At 37.4% G+C, this 20,961-nt stretch overlaps 3 protein-coding genes across 5 annotated transcripts in view; 1 reads left to right on the plus strand and 2 right to left on the minus strand.

Annotated features, from left to right (window-relative positions):
• Nucleotides 1-16,097, minus strand: part of LOC135162019 (pseudouridylate synthase RPUSD2-like) — a 116,113-nt gene extending 100,016 nt beyond the window's left edge. The window contains exons 1-2 of one of the 3 annotated variants that reach the window (XM_064120069.1): nucleotides 15,980-16,097; nucleotides 10,295-10,603 (exon numbers count right to left, since the gene is read on the minus strand). In XM_064120069.1, the coding sequence (XP_063976139.1) occupies nucleotides 10,295-10,444 (150 nt within the window). In that variant the 5' untranslated portion in view covers nucleotides 10,445-10,603; nucleotides 15,980-16,097. Of the gene's footprint in view, nucleotides 1-10,294; nucleotides 10,604-15,473; nucleotides 15,958-15,979 lie in introns of those variants that run through there. The other 2 variants (XM_064120067.1, XM_064120070.1) reach the window with 2 other exon arrangements.
• Nucleotides 16,098-16,679: 582 nt separating this feature from the next.
• On the minus strand, nucleotides 16,680-19,622 carry LOC135162028 (protein nessun dorma). The gene is made up of 4 exons (XM_064120095.1): nucleotides 19,487-19,622; nucleotides 18,032-19,088; nucleotides 17,143-17,608; nucleotides 16,680-17,053 (listed from the first exon to the last, which is right to left on the minus strand). Exons 2-4 carry the CDS (start codon nucleotides 18,937-18,939, stop codon nucleotides 16,793-16,795), a joined length of 1,635 nt encoding a protein of 544 aa, XP_063976165.1. The 5' UTR covers nucleotides 18,940-19,088; nucleotides 19,487-19,622; the 3' UTR covers nucleotides 16,680-16,792.
• Nucleotides 19,623-19,819: 197 nt separating this feature from the next.
• Nucleotides 19,820-20,921, plus strand: LOC135162041 (ADP-ribosylation factor-like protein 2-binding protein). The gene is made up of 5 exons (XM_064120126.1): nucleotides 19,820-19,961; nucleotides 20,049-20,155; nucleotides 20,272-20,357; nucleotides 20,600-20,696; nucleotides 20,784-20,921. The coding sequence occupies exons 1-5, from the start codon at nucleotides 19,880-19,882 to the stop codon at nucleotides 20,868-20,870; spliced, it is 459 nt and encodes a 152-aa protein (XP_063976196.1). The 5' UTR covers nucleotides 19,820-19,879; the 3' UTR covers nucleotides 20,871-20,921.
• Nucleotides 20,922-20,961: the final 40 nt, after the last annotated feature.

Genomic DNA, 20,961 nt, shown 5'->3' on the forward strand with positions numbered 1-20,961 from the left:
ATCACCTCGAATTTCAACAGCTCATTTAAATTTTGAATGGAAACGTGAGAATGCAACTGAACATTGCGCTGAATTTGTGATAAATTGTAAATTCCGGAAATCATTGACCTCGGGCTGCAAATATTTCGATAATTTCCACAATTTCCGTATCTATTATGTTACAATGGATTCCCTAACACATGTTGACAATTGAAGGTATATTCCGGCTAAAGTGGCTCCATAGAATTCAATAGAACCCTTAGAGTCCAAGTAAAGATCGAAAATTATTTTTCCTTTTCGTCCCCCAACCCCTAGTCCTATCGTGGATTATTTTCCGAGGAAAATGGACTTTCGCGAAACTTAAAAATTTTCTGTGGTTGAGGCCCTTCCACTGATCCTTTCCCGATATTTCTTCCCGCTATTCACGAATCCCATTATCACTCGGTTATTTATTCATTTCGCGAGAACGCGAAAATAAATCGAATACGACACTGTTCAGTATGCGCCGAATCGCAAATTTTGGAGAGCATTGAAAAAGCAATGTAAATATCCCAGCAATAGTCAATATGCGTAGGATTCAGATGATATTTGCCCCTCTCGCATCAAAAACGTTGAAACAAAATCCGATTTTTCAACCATAAGCTCGTTTTTCAATGAAATAAATATTTAATTAAAAAACTGGTTTATGCCCTATTGTATTACCACAAAAATTTCAACCCGTATAAATGTATGAATCTATTGGCAGTGATTTTGCGAAATAACGTACAAACATTGACGTTCATCCACATTGAAAAGCCACACATAGAACACAACCACTTTCACCAGCAAGGTTGAACTGGCACGCGTCACGCGGCATTATCAACCGACCGAAAATCGATCGTACGAAAATTACGTACTTCAAATGCATAAATGTAAGGCAGTCAGGTTTATGTGGGACTCAAGTCCGGTTTTATCGATTGCAGGAAAGACCCGACCTGAACGGATACTGGAGCGAAACATTATTGCATGTGCACGCGTCTAAACGATAGTATAATCAACCGAGAGACAAGAAACAAGTTGACAGACTTCTGGTATCTCTTTATTTTCCAATTCCACACGATACCCAACAGTTCATGTTTATTGATTTATGCAATATGTGAGTTATCATCCAATTATGTAACGAATACCAACACAATCGATTTGGCAATCAAAGAAATTTTTCGGTGAAAATTCCCGACCACTTATTATCGTTCTAATTTTTAACGAATGAATACATAGTTATTATTTTTTACATTACGCGTAAATAATAAATTGTCCTTTATTTTTTAATAAATTTGCTCACCCCCTACAAACACGGAAAGAAATTTTGGATAAAAATTAGACCTCCAGAGGGCGAAATGTGGGACAAAATGACAATCACCCATTTTTGAAGTCAAGTTTTGTTAAAAAATTAAACTTGGCAGATTAATTTTCGTGATTAAACTACCCTTCGTCCCTCCTCTCGCCCCCTGAAGGACCAACTTTTACCTAAAATTTATCCCCTTGTATTTATTCCCATAACCTACCTCCCCCAATCAATTTTAACCAATCACAACAAATCAGCCTCCACCTAATCCATAATAAACCTCTCCTAACCTGAATGAGATGAAAACCAGTTTACCATCAGTCCCAATTTTCGCTAAAATCTCCCCAAAACTGTCCGACATAATGAATGAATGTCCCATTCTATTTAAATCTCCCCGAGTCACACCATCAACATACAATTAAATACAATTGTTTCCAGTGCAACGTATCGTGAGTACACTGTTAGAAATTCCATAATTTTTACACTTTCCCCCCCCGAAAAACCCAGTGACTAATGCAATTAGTACAAGGCATACAGTGGAGTAAGTTGAGCGTGTTATGCCACGGCCCCATTAATTTTGGCAGGTAAAACCTCGCACGCCTTCATCGTCGGAGGGATTTAATATTTTATCAGTACAGTAAACGTTGCGGTTATTTCGGTGTTTGGACAGACTTGTGGAGGTAAAATGACATTGTTGTCTGTGGCAAGCGCAAGAGAGATGGGTAAGGCCAGGTAGAAGATTGGAGAGGTATGCGGAGATACGGATATTCCGGATATATAGTGGACACGCTAGAGTAAAGTGGTTTGTTACAGTTGTAAGCATCCACCCTGTTTGGAGAATATTCCTGATACCTTTGGCGATGATATCGGATGGATGGCAGGGGAGTAACTCTATCATGTACGATGTAGTGACTTGGGTTATGGATTCACCTGAGTGTATCACGAATCTAGCACATTGTTATTGTCCATAGGGAAAGGGAACTGGCGGGGGAATGGAGTGGTAAGGGTGGGTGAACGGGACAGGGGGGGGGGGAAGATTTTAGTAGATATTCCATTGGATGTGCGTTGTCCACTCGTAATCGAATTTACGGTGTATAGCGTGTGGTGTTGTGGGCCGGTAGCATCAGGGATGGATTGACGAATGCAGGTGGTGTACCTGCGGTTGGTGGATGGTTGGCTTGGTATGTGATGGTATTTCATGGGCTCGTATATGAGAGAATGCAGGATATATGCCGAAAACTAGTAAAATTCAGACGCCAGAGGGAATTTTAATTTTTATAGGCGTGAATTTTTATTTATTTTTTTTTTTTTGTGGAGTACATATGAGGTTTATAGACGACGTGAGGTGAATTTTAACTATTGAGATACATTGAATGGTAATTTCAGATAATAGGATTGAATATAACTCTATAATAATAGAGAGAGTATTTGGAAAATGGTTAACAGTCTGAAAGGATTGGAATTAAAACGGAGATAAATTAATTGGAGGAAAAAATATGGTGACACAGGGGGGGGGGGGCTGCTGGCTAATGAGAATGCAGACGATAAGTACTGGAGGTTTTATTTATGCTCTGGTTGAATAAAAATCCATTCTCTCCCGAAAAATAAATCCGGCTTTTACCTTTGAATTTTATTTAACATTTCATCGTAGAAAAATGATATATTCTTTGAAAGGTTCAGTGACAAAAATAGATTTAAATCTCGTGAGAGTATTCACTGATAGTGCCAGCAAACTGTAAGCCAACTTTGATATCTCCGAAAAAAGTTTCCACTTTTACGGTCTCTGTAATTCCCGTGTGTGACAATGAGACAAACGACAAGCCAAAAGCAGATACAATACGGCATCCAGTGTTTAGCTACTGCCTCTTGACTGTTCCAATGGGATACGACGTTAATAAATGACAGTGAAATCCTCGTCACGTAGACAGACATCAGGCTTTATTTGTAAATCATCATGATGGCCTTTTTAATCTCATTCTTAGCATAAACCGATAGTCTGTATATACACTCAACTGACTTCATCAGCCGGAATGTCTGCTTTATAAATAATTTTGAAGACATTTAACTAGAAGTTTTTGGGGTTTAACAAAAGACATTAACCATGACAGTTATTGACATTTTATTTGGTGCGAGATTGTCTGAAACGTTCAGTTGTGCAAGTTTGTGTCTGCAAACCGTAAAACCTGAATTCCATCGAGAACATTTTGTGCAAATGACCGACGAGATGAAATTATAAATGAGAATTGCTCTACTTAGGACATTGATACGGTGCCTCTGTAGATTATTTTAAATAAAAAAAATTCACGTGCTGCTGAAAACTAAATGCGAATTAAGACCTCCTAATTATCACCACGAAAATCTCAACCAAACTTTTGGATCCAAGAGCCATGTGAAACTTCAATGAAAATCCTCATACTCGACTGCAAATTTAGATACTGATTCCAACGAGATAAAAGATACAGAAAATTCAAAGATCAATAAAACTACCACAGTTACGACTTGACCCAACAACTCTATCACACCAGTCTGATCTCGTCTATCACTCACGACACAATTCATTTATTGTCTGAAATACTTCATCATCAAGTATCAAGTCACAAACAGCCATTCTAAAATCACCGATTAATTTCCCCACAGACGTTGATTTATTCATCCCTTCAAGCAACCTAATTAAGCAATTGAGTTCTGCATTACCCCGATTATGAGTGAAATAACTCACACGTCCCTGATATCCTAACATTAATCGACTTCACCCGCTCTGAGACTCCCACGTTTGTAATGAAAAACCGGTTACCCAAAAATACCTCGATCCCATTAACTGCAATCTCCACTTTCACTCTTACTATATTTCATTCAACGTCTCACCACTTCACTGAAATATTAAATAACCCCCAGAATCATCCTTCTCCTCCCCTCTAACACGACAGTATGTACAATTAAAACATCATCAATCGCTCCATGATAAGACAAAATAATGGCCAGGCACACGAGCCACGAGAAATAATGAAAAAAAATTAATAATCAAATAAATAACACAATAAACTAACTATAAATGTGACTGATGTAGTGAGTTCTGTCGAGTTTAAGCCATATGTACCATCTATAAAAACAATATGGATCCTAAATACGTCCGACGCACTTGACAACCAGGAAACGCATTCCATTTTTAAAGTCTACCGTCTGTCCAATGGGTGAGAAATACTTTTTGGCAGCGAAATAGTCGTGCATGAAAATAAGAAACAACAAGAGCAGTTAAACACTGAGAGAAGTTACCCAGAAAGAGAAAATGGAAGAAATGGTTGACTAAAAGTCCAACGTATTGAGGATAGTGAACACGTGGTAGAATACACCAGATTGAACTGTTGAAAATGAGAAGTGAGTGAGGTAGATTGTGAAGTTAAATTGTTAAAGTGAGAGTACAGAGAGACCACAGAGATCGTCACGCATCGTGATCTAACGTTCTTACGTGTAAAACTGATGCAGAAATAGAATTTTGGTCCGAAACAAGTACCACAACGCTCCACTAACTAACGTTGGCCCCTCACTCATTCCCTCGTATTAATGATCATTCTTTACGGTTCTCTTTGTTCGTCTTGAAGTAGCTTGTCTAATTCAAATGACAAGATGTAAGACTTATTAATGACTGGTGAAATTTTTCCGGAGAAATTAATGCGATAATGGAAATTCAATGTCGCGGTGAATTTGTTGGAGCGAAATGACAATCAAGTACTTTTTAGGTCGCGTGTTGTTGGATAAATTGGACACCGGAGGTTTATTTTTATGATAAACCTAACATTTGTCCCTCATTTCCCTCTCCCCTCCCCCCTGGAGGTCTAATTTGTAATTAAAATTTCGTTTTGTGTACATTGAATGTAGTTGTGACGACAAAAAATCGAGTGAGAACATCCGGTGATATTTTCCCTGAGGTTATGCCATAATTAATGTATCGTAAAACGTGTGTAACAATAATCGTGGTACTGATGAATGATTGTTTAAAAGATCGCATGTTTCTTGGAATTCAACTGTACTAGCATTACCCTTAATAGCCATCTACACTCATGGAATAATTTATCTATGATTAACTCATCCATCGTTAAGAATCAACTCTATCATGGTAGAATTGAACATAACAATATAAATATTCAGTCTGTACAGTTTGTTCTGTAGTTGTTAAAAGTTAACGAATAGCTCACTTGACCGCCGATAATGGAGTCAAACAAGCTTTCTTAAATATGCTTTTGGTTGATGATTAAAGAGGGAAACTGAGACAGAATATAGTGATGTTTCAACCGAAAATCATTTGTTATCAATAACTAATCATTTCTATCAAAGTATGATATGGGTCTGATAACACGAGCCCCTGTTTGTTCAGTTTGTCGGTCGTTCAATTCAAATGACAAGATGTTAGAGTTATTACTGGGTGATGAGACCTTCAAGGGAATTTAATGCATTAGTGGAAATCTAATATCACAGAGGGCTTGCTTTGAAATGCAAAATTGAGTCTGGATGTGACAACCGAACATACGGTAATGAAGATATTGTAGGGCATGCCCGACCTTTTTAATTAACAACAATTCAATCACAAGTGTACTCTAATACACTCAAAACACTTTCGCCAATTTCCCTGGTAATTTTACGCCCTTTTCCGCGCGCTAATTGTAGAATTTTTTCTTCAATAATTTCCCTCCATTTAAAATCAAGTTTCATAACTCCCAGAATTCTATTTATCCAATGAAATTCTGATTAAATTTTGTACTATTTTCATATTTGAAAATCTAGTTCCCAGTCTCGTCTCGTTTGAGGTGATGGCAGAAGCGAGCGGCGGCATCTGGCCTGTCACTGGCGGTTTATGTCGCCTCTCAGTCTATGCAGAATGTGCACATCAGTCGGAAACAATAATGCGGGCCAATCAAATGCACATCGTGCAAAGGGTAATGGGATTGGTGAATTTACGCCAGTAATTCAGTATAGTCGCCGAGATTCAATTTAATACGTAGGAAGTTGAGGGAGTTGTGGGAGACGTGACCTTTGGGAGAGGATGATAAGGTGGTAGATGGGGTGAATATGAAGATGAAGTCTTCATTCTGTTAGGGACAAGTAGTATCGTCGAATTGATAAAGTAATTTGTAGTTGAAAAAATTTGGTTGTAAAAGGTAAAATGATATTATTTCTTAAAAGTTAGCTAGACATGATATTGACAGAACCAAATTACTGTCAAGTAAAATGCTCAATCGTCGAAGCTACCAGGGATAATTGAAAAAAAGTTAATCTCATTGGAGAGCTGGATAAAAGTTCTTCCAAATGGTTCAAAGTTCTTCAAACATTCTCAAATCGATTGAGAGATATTCATGATGAAAAGGGACAATCTCACTTCGAATTTCCCTGAATTCACAATCAATTTTCTACTGAATTTAATCTCAATGAATTTCTGTAAACTTCGATGACATTTGCAAAAATACCTGAATGACTTTCTGTCGTCTTGCTTGTCAATTCAAGAGGGACAGAATCAATATGGTCGATTCAATTGCAATCGGTATCTGATGAATATTCTCGAAATGAAGAGAAATAATTGGATTTTATTAGAGATGCAATTTGACAAATGTAACTCCATAATTTGATATAAATTTAATTATTGAATTCAAAATTTGTCCGACAAATAATATGCTACTGGTGGAAAAGGGTCTGCTAACGATCATATGAAACTTTGTAATCTCGCTAAATCTTGGATGAAGACAAATAAATAGAGAAGAGAGAAAATATTAAATGCCACAATCTCAATTCCACTGCATGCCCAATACCTCAGCCTCCACGTAAATTAAATTCAACGAAGCTACAACTGTCCCGAATTTTCGATCTTTCAAAAATTCTCATGATGCAAAGTCGCGTTGAAAAGATCAACGATTTCAAAGCGTCAGCCAACAGCAAATGGAGAAGAACTGATTAACGGAATCAGTGGAATTCTACTTGTAACACCTGCTCCAGCGATCGTTTAGATGGTTTCTCATATCGTGTCTTTAAATACGAAGATAGGTGAATTCATTTGGCACTCGTTGCGGATTAAAACGAGAGATTTATACATTTTATTTGATTCATAATCTCCTCCTTGACTTCTCATAGCGATTTGTTGCCACTTGGAGTCTCGATGACCTCACACACGTCATGGAATTCACGTTATTTTTGGAAATGATATAAAAACAATTTGTTTACGGAGAATTAGAATATTGATGAGGATCGTTATTTGTCTTTTCAAGCCTCAATTACCTCACAAAGGGGATTATTATCTGCAAGAGTGATCTTGAGATTTTCTAGATTCCTTAAATATATGAGGAATAATGTCAAACGATAAATATTGTTTTGAGTGGTGATGGAGGAGAAATTATATGAAAATGCAGTCGGAAAATTTTTGGGCGACAATTTAATGTCATCGTGTGGAGAATCACTGACAGAATAGCAATTGTGGAAGGGAAATTTGAGACTATTTACAACACAATTCAAAAGCGGAATAGTGGGATTCAAATTAAACTTGTCTTGGGTACAACTAAACTTGTCGTGAGACAATTTGAGAAAACGTAAATCCTCGTAACGCTTAATTATTACAATAATGAACTAGAATATATTTCTGATGGAGCTTTTTTTTTACTGACAGGAAAAATTGTAAAAAAGATATTCAAGGAAACGAAGGCCATAATTCACTCAAGAATATGCATCTCATCCTCATTTTCTCGATACGAAAAACTCCTTATAAATTTAACATCACTCGTTCTACCCCTCAGAAAATGCAACCCTATTCAACATCCTACCGTTCTCCTATACACCATCATTCCAATTATCCTTCGAGAAAGGATCCGAGTAAACTAAAAAGTGTTTTAATTCGGTGTTTCGTCAAAGGAGTTAACGAAAACTTCCAAAAAAAAAAACTAAACGAAGAGAATGAAAAAGTAGAGACCCAGTATCACGATATAATCAGACGAAAAAGAGTTATAGGGGATACAAACGGGAGAGGAAAAGCTGTTTTCAAAGCAGAACTCGCTCGCCTCGTATTTCTCTCGGTTGCTGGGGTAACGCATGTGGAGATGGGAGGTAGGAGGTCTCCGAGTGGCCTCTAAACTCCCTCACGAAATGCGCAATAAAGTCCTTCCTACCCGAGTACTCCACGACTTGGAAAATTCATAGGTAGGAAAACAAAGAACAAAGTGAAAAAAAAAACGACGAGTGAGTGTCGAAAATAAATGAATTTACCCAAGAAGCTTGTAAAAGATGGGGATGTTGGGTTGGACATTAAAAACGTGCAAACCCGATTGTCAGTGACACGATGTACTTTTTTTTTTTAATGCCCAATGGAAAGGTGAAATTTCCTCAAACGTTGAAACTCCTAAATTGCTCGTGAGAAAAATTTTTCACGAGCTTACTAACTTTCTCAACATTAAACTCTATATGAATCGTCGAGATAGCACTTTTCTGATTTTCAGACATGCTTTTTATTTCATTGTGAGGAAAAACTTTCACTGAGGGATATGTAGTTTTTATATTTTTGTTTATAATTTTAGTGAGATCTCAACTCTAGACTAAAATAATGACTTCAGTATTTTTTAAAGTAAGTTTCATCCCGGAAAATAAAAACCTTATTAATTTTTCAAAGCCAACAAGTTAAAAATTATTCTTGTATTCCCCTGGTATTGATATTGTATTGAGAGGAAAATTTCCGGCGTTTCAAATCAATTTTTACAATTGAACCCGAGGTATGTATCAACACCCTACCCTCAAAACGTCATAAAAATCTCTAGCTACTCAATACTGATAGAACGAAAATGGAGTTGAACCACGTCAGGGACATCAGTGCTTTTGACTCAAAAGCGTCACTGGCCAGTGTTGGTTTATTTACGGCTGGCATACCGCATCCCACTGCTCTCGGATTTTGAGCCTCTTCTTCTTCAAGAGTGATTGATCGCTCACCCTGCACCGAGAGAACACTGTCGAGGAGATATTTTCAGAGCAACGATGCACCATTGTGACGCCATTTTCTACGGCTTTGTGAAGCCAACGCAATGCAGGACTTATTCAGGGATAAAGAATAAGGATACAGAAGAAAGACTTTCCACTGACTGTATATTCTGTGTGAATATATTGCCATGTGGTGAATCAATTTCACTGTCGATAATAAAAAAAAGTTGTAAAGAAAATTAAACGAATAAAATTTCAAAAATATTTATGTGCTAAGCACATCCCTTAACCCAGATTTATTTTTTATTTTTTCGATATTCAGAAACTTTCTCGCCTCTCGATTAACTATTTTTCTGAAAAAATCATTTTTTTACCCAGTGGATATCGGAATATTTTCGGAGGAGAAAAATGTCGTGAGTGGTATTTTCAGCAGATATCACTGGTAGAAGAGCTAAGTAATCCGTGAATAATAAATGATTAGGAAGGAGAAGGGAAAGCTGTTAGTTCAATAAGTTGACGTTCATCCTTTCCGTTCATCCAGTTTTAGAAGAGGGATATAAATTTACTACGTAAAACTTGGATAATAATTGTGAAATTCAAAGAACTAATGGACCGTTGGTGAATCTAACTCTAATTATCGAACTCGAAAACTCCGAATTTCCAGTTCTATAAAGATTCGATCTAATGGTGACTGAAGAAATTGAATCAAGCTCCGTTGATTCGTGAAATTTGATGATTATGGGCGAAGACATTGCCATCAATATTTGAGCGATCACTGCTTCAATCACAGATTCTGCATTTCTACCACTCGGCTTCGTTTTATCTCAACGAGAAAATAATTGTTCATCCGAATGCATTACCTTCATTTCATTTCTAGTTAACTTTCGGAGAATTCGATAATAAATTCAAATTATAGAATTATAACTATTCTTCACGTTATTCGGCTTTTAATTTCTAGAAATTTGCCCGCGGACATTTCCAGAGGCTTTTCCATGCCATGAAAAAAGCATCAAATAAAAAGTCCTCAAATAAAAACCAAAAACCACTTACCTCATCGCCACTCGGTGGTTCCTCATAATCCGACTCCGTATCCTTGAATACAAAAATGCAGTCTGACGGCTCGAAACGTCTGGCATTGCCAAATTGCGTCTGTCGGTCAACCGGCTGACCCACCAATGGTGGTACACTGGTCTCCACCATGTTTGAAAATTTATTTGATTGCCAACACTGGTCACCCAAGCTCCTTAGTAATTCCTGTGGTATTCCCAGTCGTTGATGCTCCACCACTTCACGTTCACAACCAATACCACCCACCAGAGACGTCAGTGGACCTTGTCGTTGGACACTACCTCGTTTGATCTGAAATAGTACAATGGAACAACTGCATTTTTATGGTACATTCGACATAGGACAACTGTGGGAACCTATAAACTACAGTATTATGTACCTCTCTTATGCCCAACAGTGTATTGTGTCACTAACACAAAATGAAAGTGACCGAAAAAAAGACATAAAGGGAAATCCATTCGGTTTTTTATTGCTCCAGTGGCATCAGTCATATTGGTTTCTCGGGCATTAGAGTGAATTTTTTTTTTATCATTCCCTGGGGATTGGGAGTAATTGCTATTGGAACTGCACTTTTGGTATCTATTTTTGATGGGTAAAGGTCTTTGGCTGGTACTATTCAACGAGACTATTAGAATCGTGAAAAATGAGAAGGATATGAATGAGACAATTATCTACACATTATTTTGCATTTGACTCTCCCAGTTATCACTTCAAAAGACAATGCAGAATGCTATCCTCAGAAAATATCGAGGATTGCAAAATAAATTTCTTATTCTTCTCAGCTGATTTACTAAATTGGAAAATACTGACAAAATAACTGAGAAATTAACAGTTGACTTGTCTTAAGTCACTAGACTTGAATAAATGGAAGGTACATGTAGGTCAAAAGACATCACTGTTGTAAATCTTCAGGACAGTCCAATGAAGTTCTGACATTGAACAAAAAATTAAAGCAAATAGATTTTTAGAAAACAGGATTCGGATATTTCTTAATTAATTTCCTGTACGAGAAATGGATTCCAGGGAATATTAGGACAATGACATAGAAGTCCCGTTCTTAAATACAGTAGTGATACATAATGTCTGATGGTCCTCAATTAACTACTGACATGGAATCGATGAACCAGATGATTTCCGCCCGGATATCTGCATAGCTCTTGCATAATTTGAGGGAGTTTATTTCAGTATTCTTGAGTTATGTCCTTTCAAAATCATCAACTACATTCTCCTCTGACATCAGAGTCATTTTGTTCATCGTTAAATATGGGAAGTGGAGCGTTGGTTAATTACTAATAAAACAGCACTCTTGACGACTATTTCTGATGGTAGGAGGGTTTTTATTTATTGTCATTGATTTTCAACCCGGGTGTGAGAATAAATAAAAATTATTGAGATATATTTTACTCTCAAAATGAATAAACTTTCTTCAGATTTAAATTTAGAACTTTCAAAAAATACAGAACAAAAAATTCGTTCGAAGTGGAGTCATATTCCCTCAGTATTTCACTATTGGAATCGTAATGGTCGTAGTCTTCGGTGTCAACGTATCATAAATCTATTTTTGTACTGTTAAGTTAACTCTCCTGAGGGCCCTTCCCCCATAATCTTTACGAAATCCCTGTCGTAAATATTTCAAAAACTAATTAGATAATCGGGGTGATTTTCATTCCCCAGGTTTATGGCGTCCAAATATAAATGTATTGCAGGCATCAGTCGCTTATTCTGACGACAACTCACAAAGAAATTGAGTTAGACTTGGTTTGGATCGAGTAAAAACTCCGACTAGTCTTTTTCATAGGTACAATTCCCCCATTTCTTCCACGAATAATCTTAAGAAGAGAAAATTAAAGAGAAATATTCTAACAACTACCCAACTAATTGAGTTTGAGGGGCACCTATAAAATAAGTACCAAGGAGCGTTAAATACCTTGGAAAGTGCATGATTATGCAATAAGAAGTATATTATTTATCTCGACATCCTTCGATATGCCTGCAGAGAAAAAGGAAAACTCCTGTCAAGTGTATTTCCCCAGCACCGTGCTACTTGTTTATTAATAATTACCTAGCATTGAATACTTCTACTGAAAATTAGCATTTTTCAATTCAAGAATTGCTGAGATGATGATCAACATAATATTAATTCCCAGATAAATCACCTGCGACTTACAAGACATAATCATTCAAAGATATCTAACTACTTTGACTATTTTTCTTCCAGTGAAATTGATTTTCATTTTTGGACATCATTTCATCATTCTATCATCATTTTATCAAGTCAATGATTGTTTTTTTCACGTTGATAAAATAATATTAACCTTCGATTCTATCGATGGTCACCCTAGACAACAATACGATGAACAAAAATATCCATTTCATAAACAAATAGCAAAGTGAATCGTTAAAAAAACGAAAATAGTCCACCGCATTGGACACACATATACAGATCTAAGGGAGCTGCTGGTCTATTTTGAAAAGCGCGGATTAAGGAAAATGTCATAAAATTATCCAGACGATTAGTGTCACCAAGAGCCATTTTTGATAATTATAGAAAATCAATGGTATTCCAAGAGTTGTATCGAATTTTTGAGTTGCAATGGAGTCAGACATTCTGACACATTTCCAATAGGACAGTGGTGATGCAGAGAATTGGATCATTTTCCATCTATGCTATCGCATTATTTATACAGAAATTCTTCAATAGGTAACGAGCTCGTCACACATTTCTCATTTCCTCCATTCTTGAAATTGGAATAAACTGAACAATAACCACCACTCACATCAACTTTCTCGTTACAGTATCGATATAGAATAATCAATAATAATCATCTAGGTCATTACATAACAACAAAATATTGTGACACAACAAATCCGATGAATTATCCAACTGCTAAAGTGTCGTTTGACGACATCACAATCGGAAAGAAGGAAACGACTTAATTAAAACTTTTCAATTTCTCATATCAACGTGGACAATGCAGCTTCAACACAAACGAAAGAGAAAAACTAAACCAGTGGAGACCCTCAGGTGAATTTTTAATTTCCCAACGGATAGCTGTACCGAATTGGGAGCCAATTATGGACTAAAATCAAGTGCTTGACGATTTTTAAATAGATGATAATAGTATACTACTGGGATAATTAACTGTCCAAGAATTCAAGGGATATAACGTGATTAATAAAATCTCAAAATAATTCTCTACTTTTGTACGGGAAAGGATTTATCCAGAAGAGTTTTGCTAGGCAGATAATGCGATATGAGTTATTGGTTGATATTTCCCATATCTCTATGATTCAAACGGTCTCCCGGATGATGAAGCTCACTCCGATGGAATAAAAATACATATTCAGAAGGCTTTTAAGTCCACTCAACTTGATTTTGCCAGCTGGAGCACTTGAAAAAAGTGTTCATTTATAATAAATGGCTGACATTATTCAGAACTGACGTAGTCTTCAATACATTCATCATAAATCCCTTGAATCTTTTCCTTTTGCTTATACAATTTGGAGAAAAAAAAACCTCAAATTTATTTCTAGCAGGCACATTATGATTTCTGGTCTAGCACGACATTTTCTCTAGAGAATTTCTATTTATTCACCTGTCTCAAGTTGACTGTATTTACAAAACAATTCGATAATCCCTATGGAAACACAAGAAACCTCAAAATAAACCTCGAAATTCATCTAGCTTAGCTCGACAATATTAAGAAAAACCCCTCGGTGCCGACAAAAACATCGACGATTTTTTTTAGCCCACAAAATTCACGAGAAGAAAAGCCCTCTAACATTCCCCTCCTAATTGCTGTACTAGAATATTGCAAATACACACTCGATTTATTTAAAAGGAACCTTTTCATTCCATAAATCCATAAACAGTCATCTCTATTCCATGTAAAATCCCCTGTCTTTACTAATAAAATGAAAAAAATTCAAAGTAAACTCGCAAATACATCCGGATTAGTTAGAAAATATATTTAAAGCCACCAGCTTTAGACAGAAGCTTCAAGGAATCTTTTTTGTAGCCCATAAAATTCTTCACAAAAAAAAACCCTCAATACTCCTCTCGGAATATATTTTCTCTCACGATTTTACTAGTCTAATCCGCAAATCATTCTAAAATCACCAACTAATACTCTTTCATCTTCATTCAAGATTCCTTTCAAACAAAAATACATTTCCCAGAGCCTTTTAGATCCCCACCAAGTAATTTCATTAGCTCCACTACTCAAGGACACCCGACCACCCGTCAAAACATCGGACGATAACAGAGCCTGATACACTCAAAAAATATAGAAGATAAATACTTTTGATGGTTTTACCTTGCGATAATATTTCAGATGCAAAATCACAATTTATCCATAATTTATCTTCTTGGCCATTTTTTAAAATAAACTACAAAATATGGACCAAGTGTGAAAAATTAGGGATTTTCACGGGATTCAATTGCTTCTATTTAATTACTCTTTGCTTTTTTATTATAATTTCAGTGTTGTTGTGCTAATTAAAACATTAATGGAGGTATGGAAGCCATCATGCTCCCATTCAACTCATTCTATTATTTCATATTCGACCCTAAGGCTTGAATTTATTTTAACAACCCAGCAGTTGATCTGTTCAACCGATTCTCTTAGCCCAGACTGTACTTGGTTCAGAATGTCTTTGTTTTTCTTTCATTCTACTAATTCCATCAAAAATAGATGCTCACCATTATCTCCAATTCAGAGCGCATGTGCCCTCGAAATTATCAACACAGTCACAATATTTTAATGAAACACGTGTTACGTACCTCAATCACGCAATATTCTAGTGCATGTCACGCTGAATTCACGGTTAATTAATTCTCAATTATAGTGGTATGGCCCCAGGAAATGAATTATGAAATGTACGAGTGTATTTCGCAAATTATTTTGTGATACCGAGCGTTCATACTGGACGAGTACAGTATGGTGTGAATTAATTATTTTATTTGATTAAGGAGGGGATTGTTTACGTCACATCGAATACTGAGGGTCTCAATTAATTCATTTTGTTTATGATTTTGGTGCAAGAGCAGTGGGCTTTGTTTTATTACAGCCACACACGTGTGACGTGTGAAATGGCGCCGGTTATGTGACGCCAGAATATTTTCTCGGCGTCATTTGTTTATCGTATTGTTAGCACTCACTTGTTGTTTCGGAAGACTTCTCGAAATTATTCTGCATAACGACAAGGGACGTCTCATTTAATTATGTTCACTATTTATTGAAGATCCTCAATGCCGGTGTTTATCACTCGCGATTTCAGCCAACGTGTCCCGACGCGCACTGAACCACTGACTCCGCCATTGAACTCGCGACGCCATCTGCGATTCCAAATGAGAACACTCCATGAGCTCGCGGTTTTCCCGCGTAATGGCACATTCCGGCGGATTTTTAGATAAAATCATTTGCAAATATTTCAAGTGATTTTCTTGGCGTTTTTATTCGGGTGATCGGATTACTCATAAGGGGATTATTCACATCACTTCGAATACTGAGGGTCTCAATTAATTCATTTTGTTAATTAATTGGGAGCTCGAGGAGTGGGCTTTGTTTTATTATGGCTACATGCGTGGGAAATGACGCCGGCTATGTGGAGGGACGCCACAATATTTTTTCGGCGTCATTTGCTTTCAGTATTGTTAACACTCACTTATTGTTTCGGAGGACTCATCCAGGACTTCTCGAGATTATTCTGCATAACGACAAGGGACGTCTCATTGAATTATATTCATTATTAATTGTAGATCCCAAATACCGGTATTAATCACTCGCGATTTCAGCCAACGTGTCCCGACGCGCACTGAACACTGAATCCGCCAATGGACTCACGACGTCATCTGCAGTTCCGAGCGAGAACACTCCACGAGCCCGCGATTTTCCCGCGTAATGGCACATTCCGGCACATTTTTAGATAAAACCATTTGCAAATATTTGAAGTGATTTTCTTCGTGTTTCTATTGAGGTGATCGAACTACTGACAAGTTTCATTAAATAGTAAAGGGTTGTTTGTTCTCAGCACCGAGTGCGGATGAAGTGCTTTACCATCCTGCCGGTAATGTAGAGGAGAAGAGCATAATTTACACACTTGCATTTTTTGGAAATGTTTACAATTATTATTATGTAGCTACACACAAAAAATAATATAAAATCCTAGCGTTTCAGTTGACAATATAATTGTCAATCACATCACTCCACGTCCAAGTCGACATCATTGTGCAATTATCTATCCTCTATAAAAAAGTAATATTTATTAACAATGACTAAACATTTATAATTTATTTACAATTCCTTTCGACATCCTACCATTTGTCCCACATTCTCACTCATTAGCATGAATTAAGGATAAACCGTTGCTACCAAAAGTATTTATTAGTTAATAATTATAAAAATATTCCATTTTTAGTTGAATCCGTAAAAACAAAAGATTTAATTGCATTATAAAATGAGAAGTAAAATCAAGAATTTAAGGAACAATTTCCATTGCGTTGTCATGCTTGGCTGAGAGAGCGACTGACAATCGTGGTCGTATGGCAACGTCTCCTTTCAGATTATTCGCGAATATGCATTCCTCAAGAGCCACCTCTCCAACGTCTTTCAAGAGTTCGATACTCCCCGTCTTACTCTCCACCCCAGCGATATGTCTGTCGGTCTCCATGCGTATAGCGTACTCCTTGAAATTCGAAAATTTGCAACGAACTGCATGAAACTTGACTCCATCCTGCACCTGAAAATCGAATAAAAGGATCACGAGTAGTTGAATAAAATGGGAATCCACCTGCATTTAGACAAGAGCCATTTAGCATTGTTATTTACCTGCAGGCCTTCAATGCAGTCCTCAAAATCACAATTTTCCATCTGGCATTGTCCAGCGTTGTGAATAACCACAGCAGTTCCGAGACCCACAAAGGTCGAGTTCTGAAGAATAAGTTTCCCTTCTGGGAGCACAACTATACCAAGCTTCACAACACTTTGATTCGAGGCTACTATTCTACAGTCAATTATTTTCACTGTGCACTTTCGTACTAGTATTCCTGCCTGCAGTTCACCAAGATCCAGAGTTAAATTTTGTAGAATCACCTCTCCGGAGAAATCAAGAAGTGAGGGTCCTGAAGTGCTCTCCTTGGCACAGACAACGGTACTCTTCCTGTCTCCGATCCCCACAATCCTCCCACCCTCCTCCAACCCTCCAGCTCCGGATATCAAATGTTCACCCTCACCCAAGACAACTATGTCCCCAGTCTCCGAGCTGTGAAGAGCCTCCTGCATGCAGCCGGTAGTTCTGCAAGCATCAAATCGGATAATAAGAAATATATTTATAATATTTCAACGATAACTTTTGTGCAGCCCACTAAATCACTATCAATTCCTGACATTGTTTGACTACTAAACAAATCTACTCCAACCATAAATAACTCCTGAAGATTAATTTGCTTGTCAGAGTTTGGTGCAACTAACACTAAGGTTTTACTTTAAAAAACCCTAAGTCAATATTTATATTGTCCCTTGAAGTCATCAGAAAAGGAAAGATCTTCGTCCATGAGGAGCTAAGCTTGAGATCTCCTACTTGTCTTATCTCTATTTGAAAGGAGATATTCAACCGTGTTCTAAAATACTTCCTAGTCTGATAACGATTTTGGTCCCTTCATGTCTTCGATGAGAAAATAACAGTTCCATTAATAAAAAATAAATTAAATCTGCTCACTTGATAAAAACGTCCTGCGGTAGGAACTTCTTCGCCTTCTCCAGACTGCCCATAGTCTCCCCCAGCTCTCCCCCATGCCACACGAAGAAGGCCTCAACCTTCCTCCCCCTGCTCTCCCTCCTCTTCACCTCCCCAGAGTTGATTCCCGAATGGGGATTTCGTTGAAGCATCTCCCTCATCGCTGGGTTCTCCAGCACATCCATCTCAGTCTTAATCTGCTGTAGTCTAAAATGCAGCTTGACGAGCTGACAAGCTTTGTCCTCGTCCACGAGGCACCTAGTCTCGCCCTCATCATCGGAGATATCCTCCTCAAGCCTCAAGATCTTCGCTGAGATTTCCTTTCCCTCCCTTATCAACGTCCTGATGATATCACAAGTGTCCTTATTGACCTCCCCTCGTTTCATATCGAAGAACAGTCTGACCCTCGTCTCCAGGTGGCTCGTCACCCAGTCAGCGGTCTCATCGTCGTCAGTGTCCCAAGGCATCCACAGATGATTGAAGAAAAACCTCAACTGATCCACACAATTCGCTGTTCCTTCAGCATCAATCACTGCGTTCTCCTGGTTCCTCGTGGGGTACAACTCGATGAGTGGAACGTCACACTTTTCTGGTAAATGAATCTCGTCCTGCACTGCAACAATCTTCACCAGTGCTGATAAATCAGCAAAGTCTACGTTCTCCACCTGCACGACAACAATCGTTGGGTAGTGGATCTCGAACTCCTGGCAGGTCAATCGAGGGATCTTCCAGAGGGCCTGCCAGCCTACTGGCTCGATCACCAGTTCAACGTGGAATGTCCATTCGTGTTTTATCCTCGAGGCTGGAACCACCGTTCCACGCCCTGACAAAATCTCCTCTAGCTCCAGAAGACGTTCTTGAAGACTTTTGTCAAATGTGTAAATTTCCATTCTTGGAATTTAAGGAGGACGAAAGGAAAATTAATTTTTAATGAGTATATTAGGTTTTATTTGGAGTTTTGAAGATGCCTTCGAAGCTCTATCTAGGGATAGATGAGGACTTGGAGTTGGAACTGTTGATGAGCCCCTCCGTGGAGTACCTTTCAATATTTTAAAGACTTTGATTAATTCAATCCTCTGAATGGTAGAGTGAACATTGATCTTATTTTATTTCAGGGACTTTTAGATTTTATGTGGCTATTGTTTTTACTCGAGAGTCTTGAGCTTTCTCATAAATAATTAGTACTTTCCTACAATTATCCGTTAGCTTGAACTATTACCATGGGAGTCTCTATGCTTAAAATCGGCGGAGAAAGATCTAATCCCCTGATTAGCAACTACAAAATCACTCATGAGCAACTATAAACACTTCCCTAGTTTCCTGATTAAAAAATAAAAATAGCTTTATCCATTACTGTGAAGGACTTAAGGGGTATGTTCAACTTTGTCATGCAAATTCCAAGAGAAAAAATATTTTAATGAGATCAGAACCACTAACAGGCACGAATTAACACAGTTGTAGTCACTTCGCTGGAGCCTTGAGTCTGATGAACACTTGCATATCAACACTGGAATTTAAGATAACTGGAGCGTGTGTCTTTCTCGTAGCGTGGTTGCACGTCCATTGAAGTCACTCAGCTGAGTGTGTCGTGGTTGACGGTTTGAATTGTATTTTAAAACTTCAGAGAACTTTTTTCCATTGGCTGAAGATGCGCATGGACCAGGCGTGGGGACTGACCTAACCTATTATATGTCAATCCAATATCAACAAAACATAACAAAAGGGGTCGGAAGACTGACTCAGAGTTTGCTCAGAGTTTTTTGTTGAATAAAGATAATTCAAGCCCTATTCTGTAGATTACTCAGGAATTCGTTGTATTCATAGAGGGGAATGGCCACGAAGGAAGGAGAAAATAAGGAGATAGGAGAGACTTTTGATGTAATTATTGGATACATTGAGGATATTCTCATGGGTGAGTCTGTTTGCCCAGTTATTCAGCCTTTTTCATACATTTATTTCCTTCATATTATTCTATCTGACGCTTCTCATATTTTTTAAGAACCCAAATTCCAAGAAACGCAACAATATTTTTTGGAGAAATATTGGAGAGAGTTCGACTCAGTCGAGGAAAATAAGTTGATTTATATGAACATCTTCGATGAGTATGTGAGTGAATAAAAATTTTACAAATAATTAATGAACTCCCACCGAATCAAAATAAGATTCCAAAGAATTAGTCGACTACAAATTGTAGGGATATTGATCCTTGTTTATTTAACCAGCATAAAGCGATTGAATCGTATATTGAAGAAAGCCTGAAGAGAATAATTCCTGGTTTTTCTATGGATTCACTAGTGAAGCAACTCAGGTAAAAAGATGAGTTTTATTTAGAAGCAGGTGAGGGAAATGCGACACTTTACTTCTTTTTATTGGTCGCAGCTGAAGATCGTTCATTCAATTTGATAATTAAATATTCAGTGTAGGCGATCACAAAGGGATAATTACACATGAAACTTTGACATTGAAACAAGTCAGGTGTCGATCTTGCCTCACTTTACTATAAAATACTCATGATGAATTTTCATGGTTAATTATGCCTACTTTTTCTAGTGATCGTAGTCCTGAATTGGATGGAGAAGTCTTTGAAGTTCTTGAAACATTCACTGATTTTTTGGCATTCAAAGACATGATTTTGGACTACAGGGCGGTGAGATTTCAAATTATGAAAGAAAATTTTTTAATTCAGACTCTGTACGAAATTAATAAAAAAATGTGCAACTAATCTCAATTCCAGATGAAAGAAGGTAAAGTCCAGGACCTCAGCAGTGGAATTTCCATCACCCCAATGAGATTTTCAGACTCAGACGATAACGAAGGCTGAAAGGCTCGAAAATCTTCACAAAACCAAAGACTCCGTCCATTAATTACACATCATTCACCCTTTTGGTGATAACTAACCCTAGATTACAATG

Source organism: Diachasmimorpha longicaudata, chromosome 5, assembly GCF_034640455.1.
Source record: "Diachasmimorpha longicaudata isolate KC_UGA_2023 chromosome 5, iyDiaLong2, whole genome shotgun sequence".
NCBI classification, from domain to species: domain Eukaryota; kingdom Metazoa; phylum Arthropoda; class Insecta; order Hymenoptera; family Braconidae; genus Diachasmimorpha; species Diachasmimorpha longicaudata.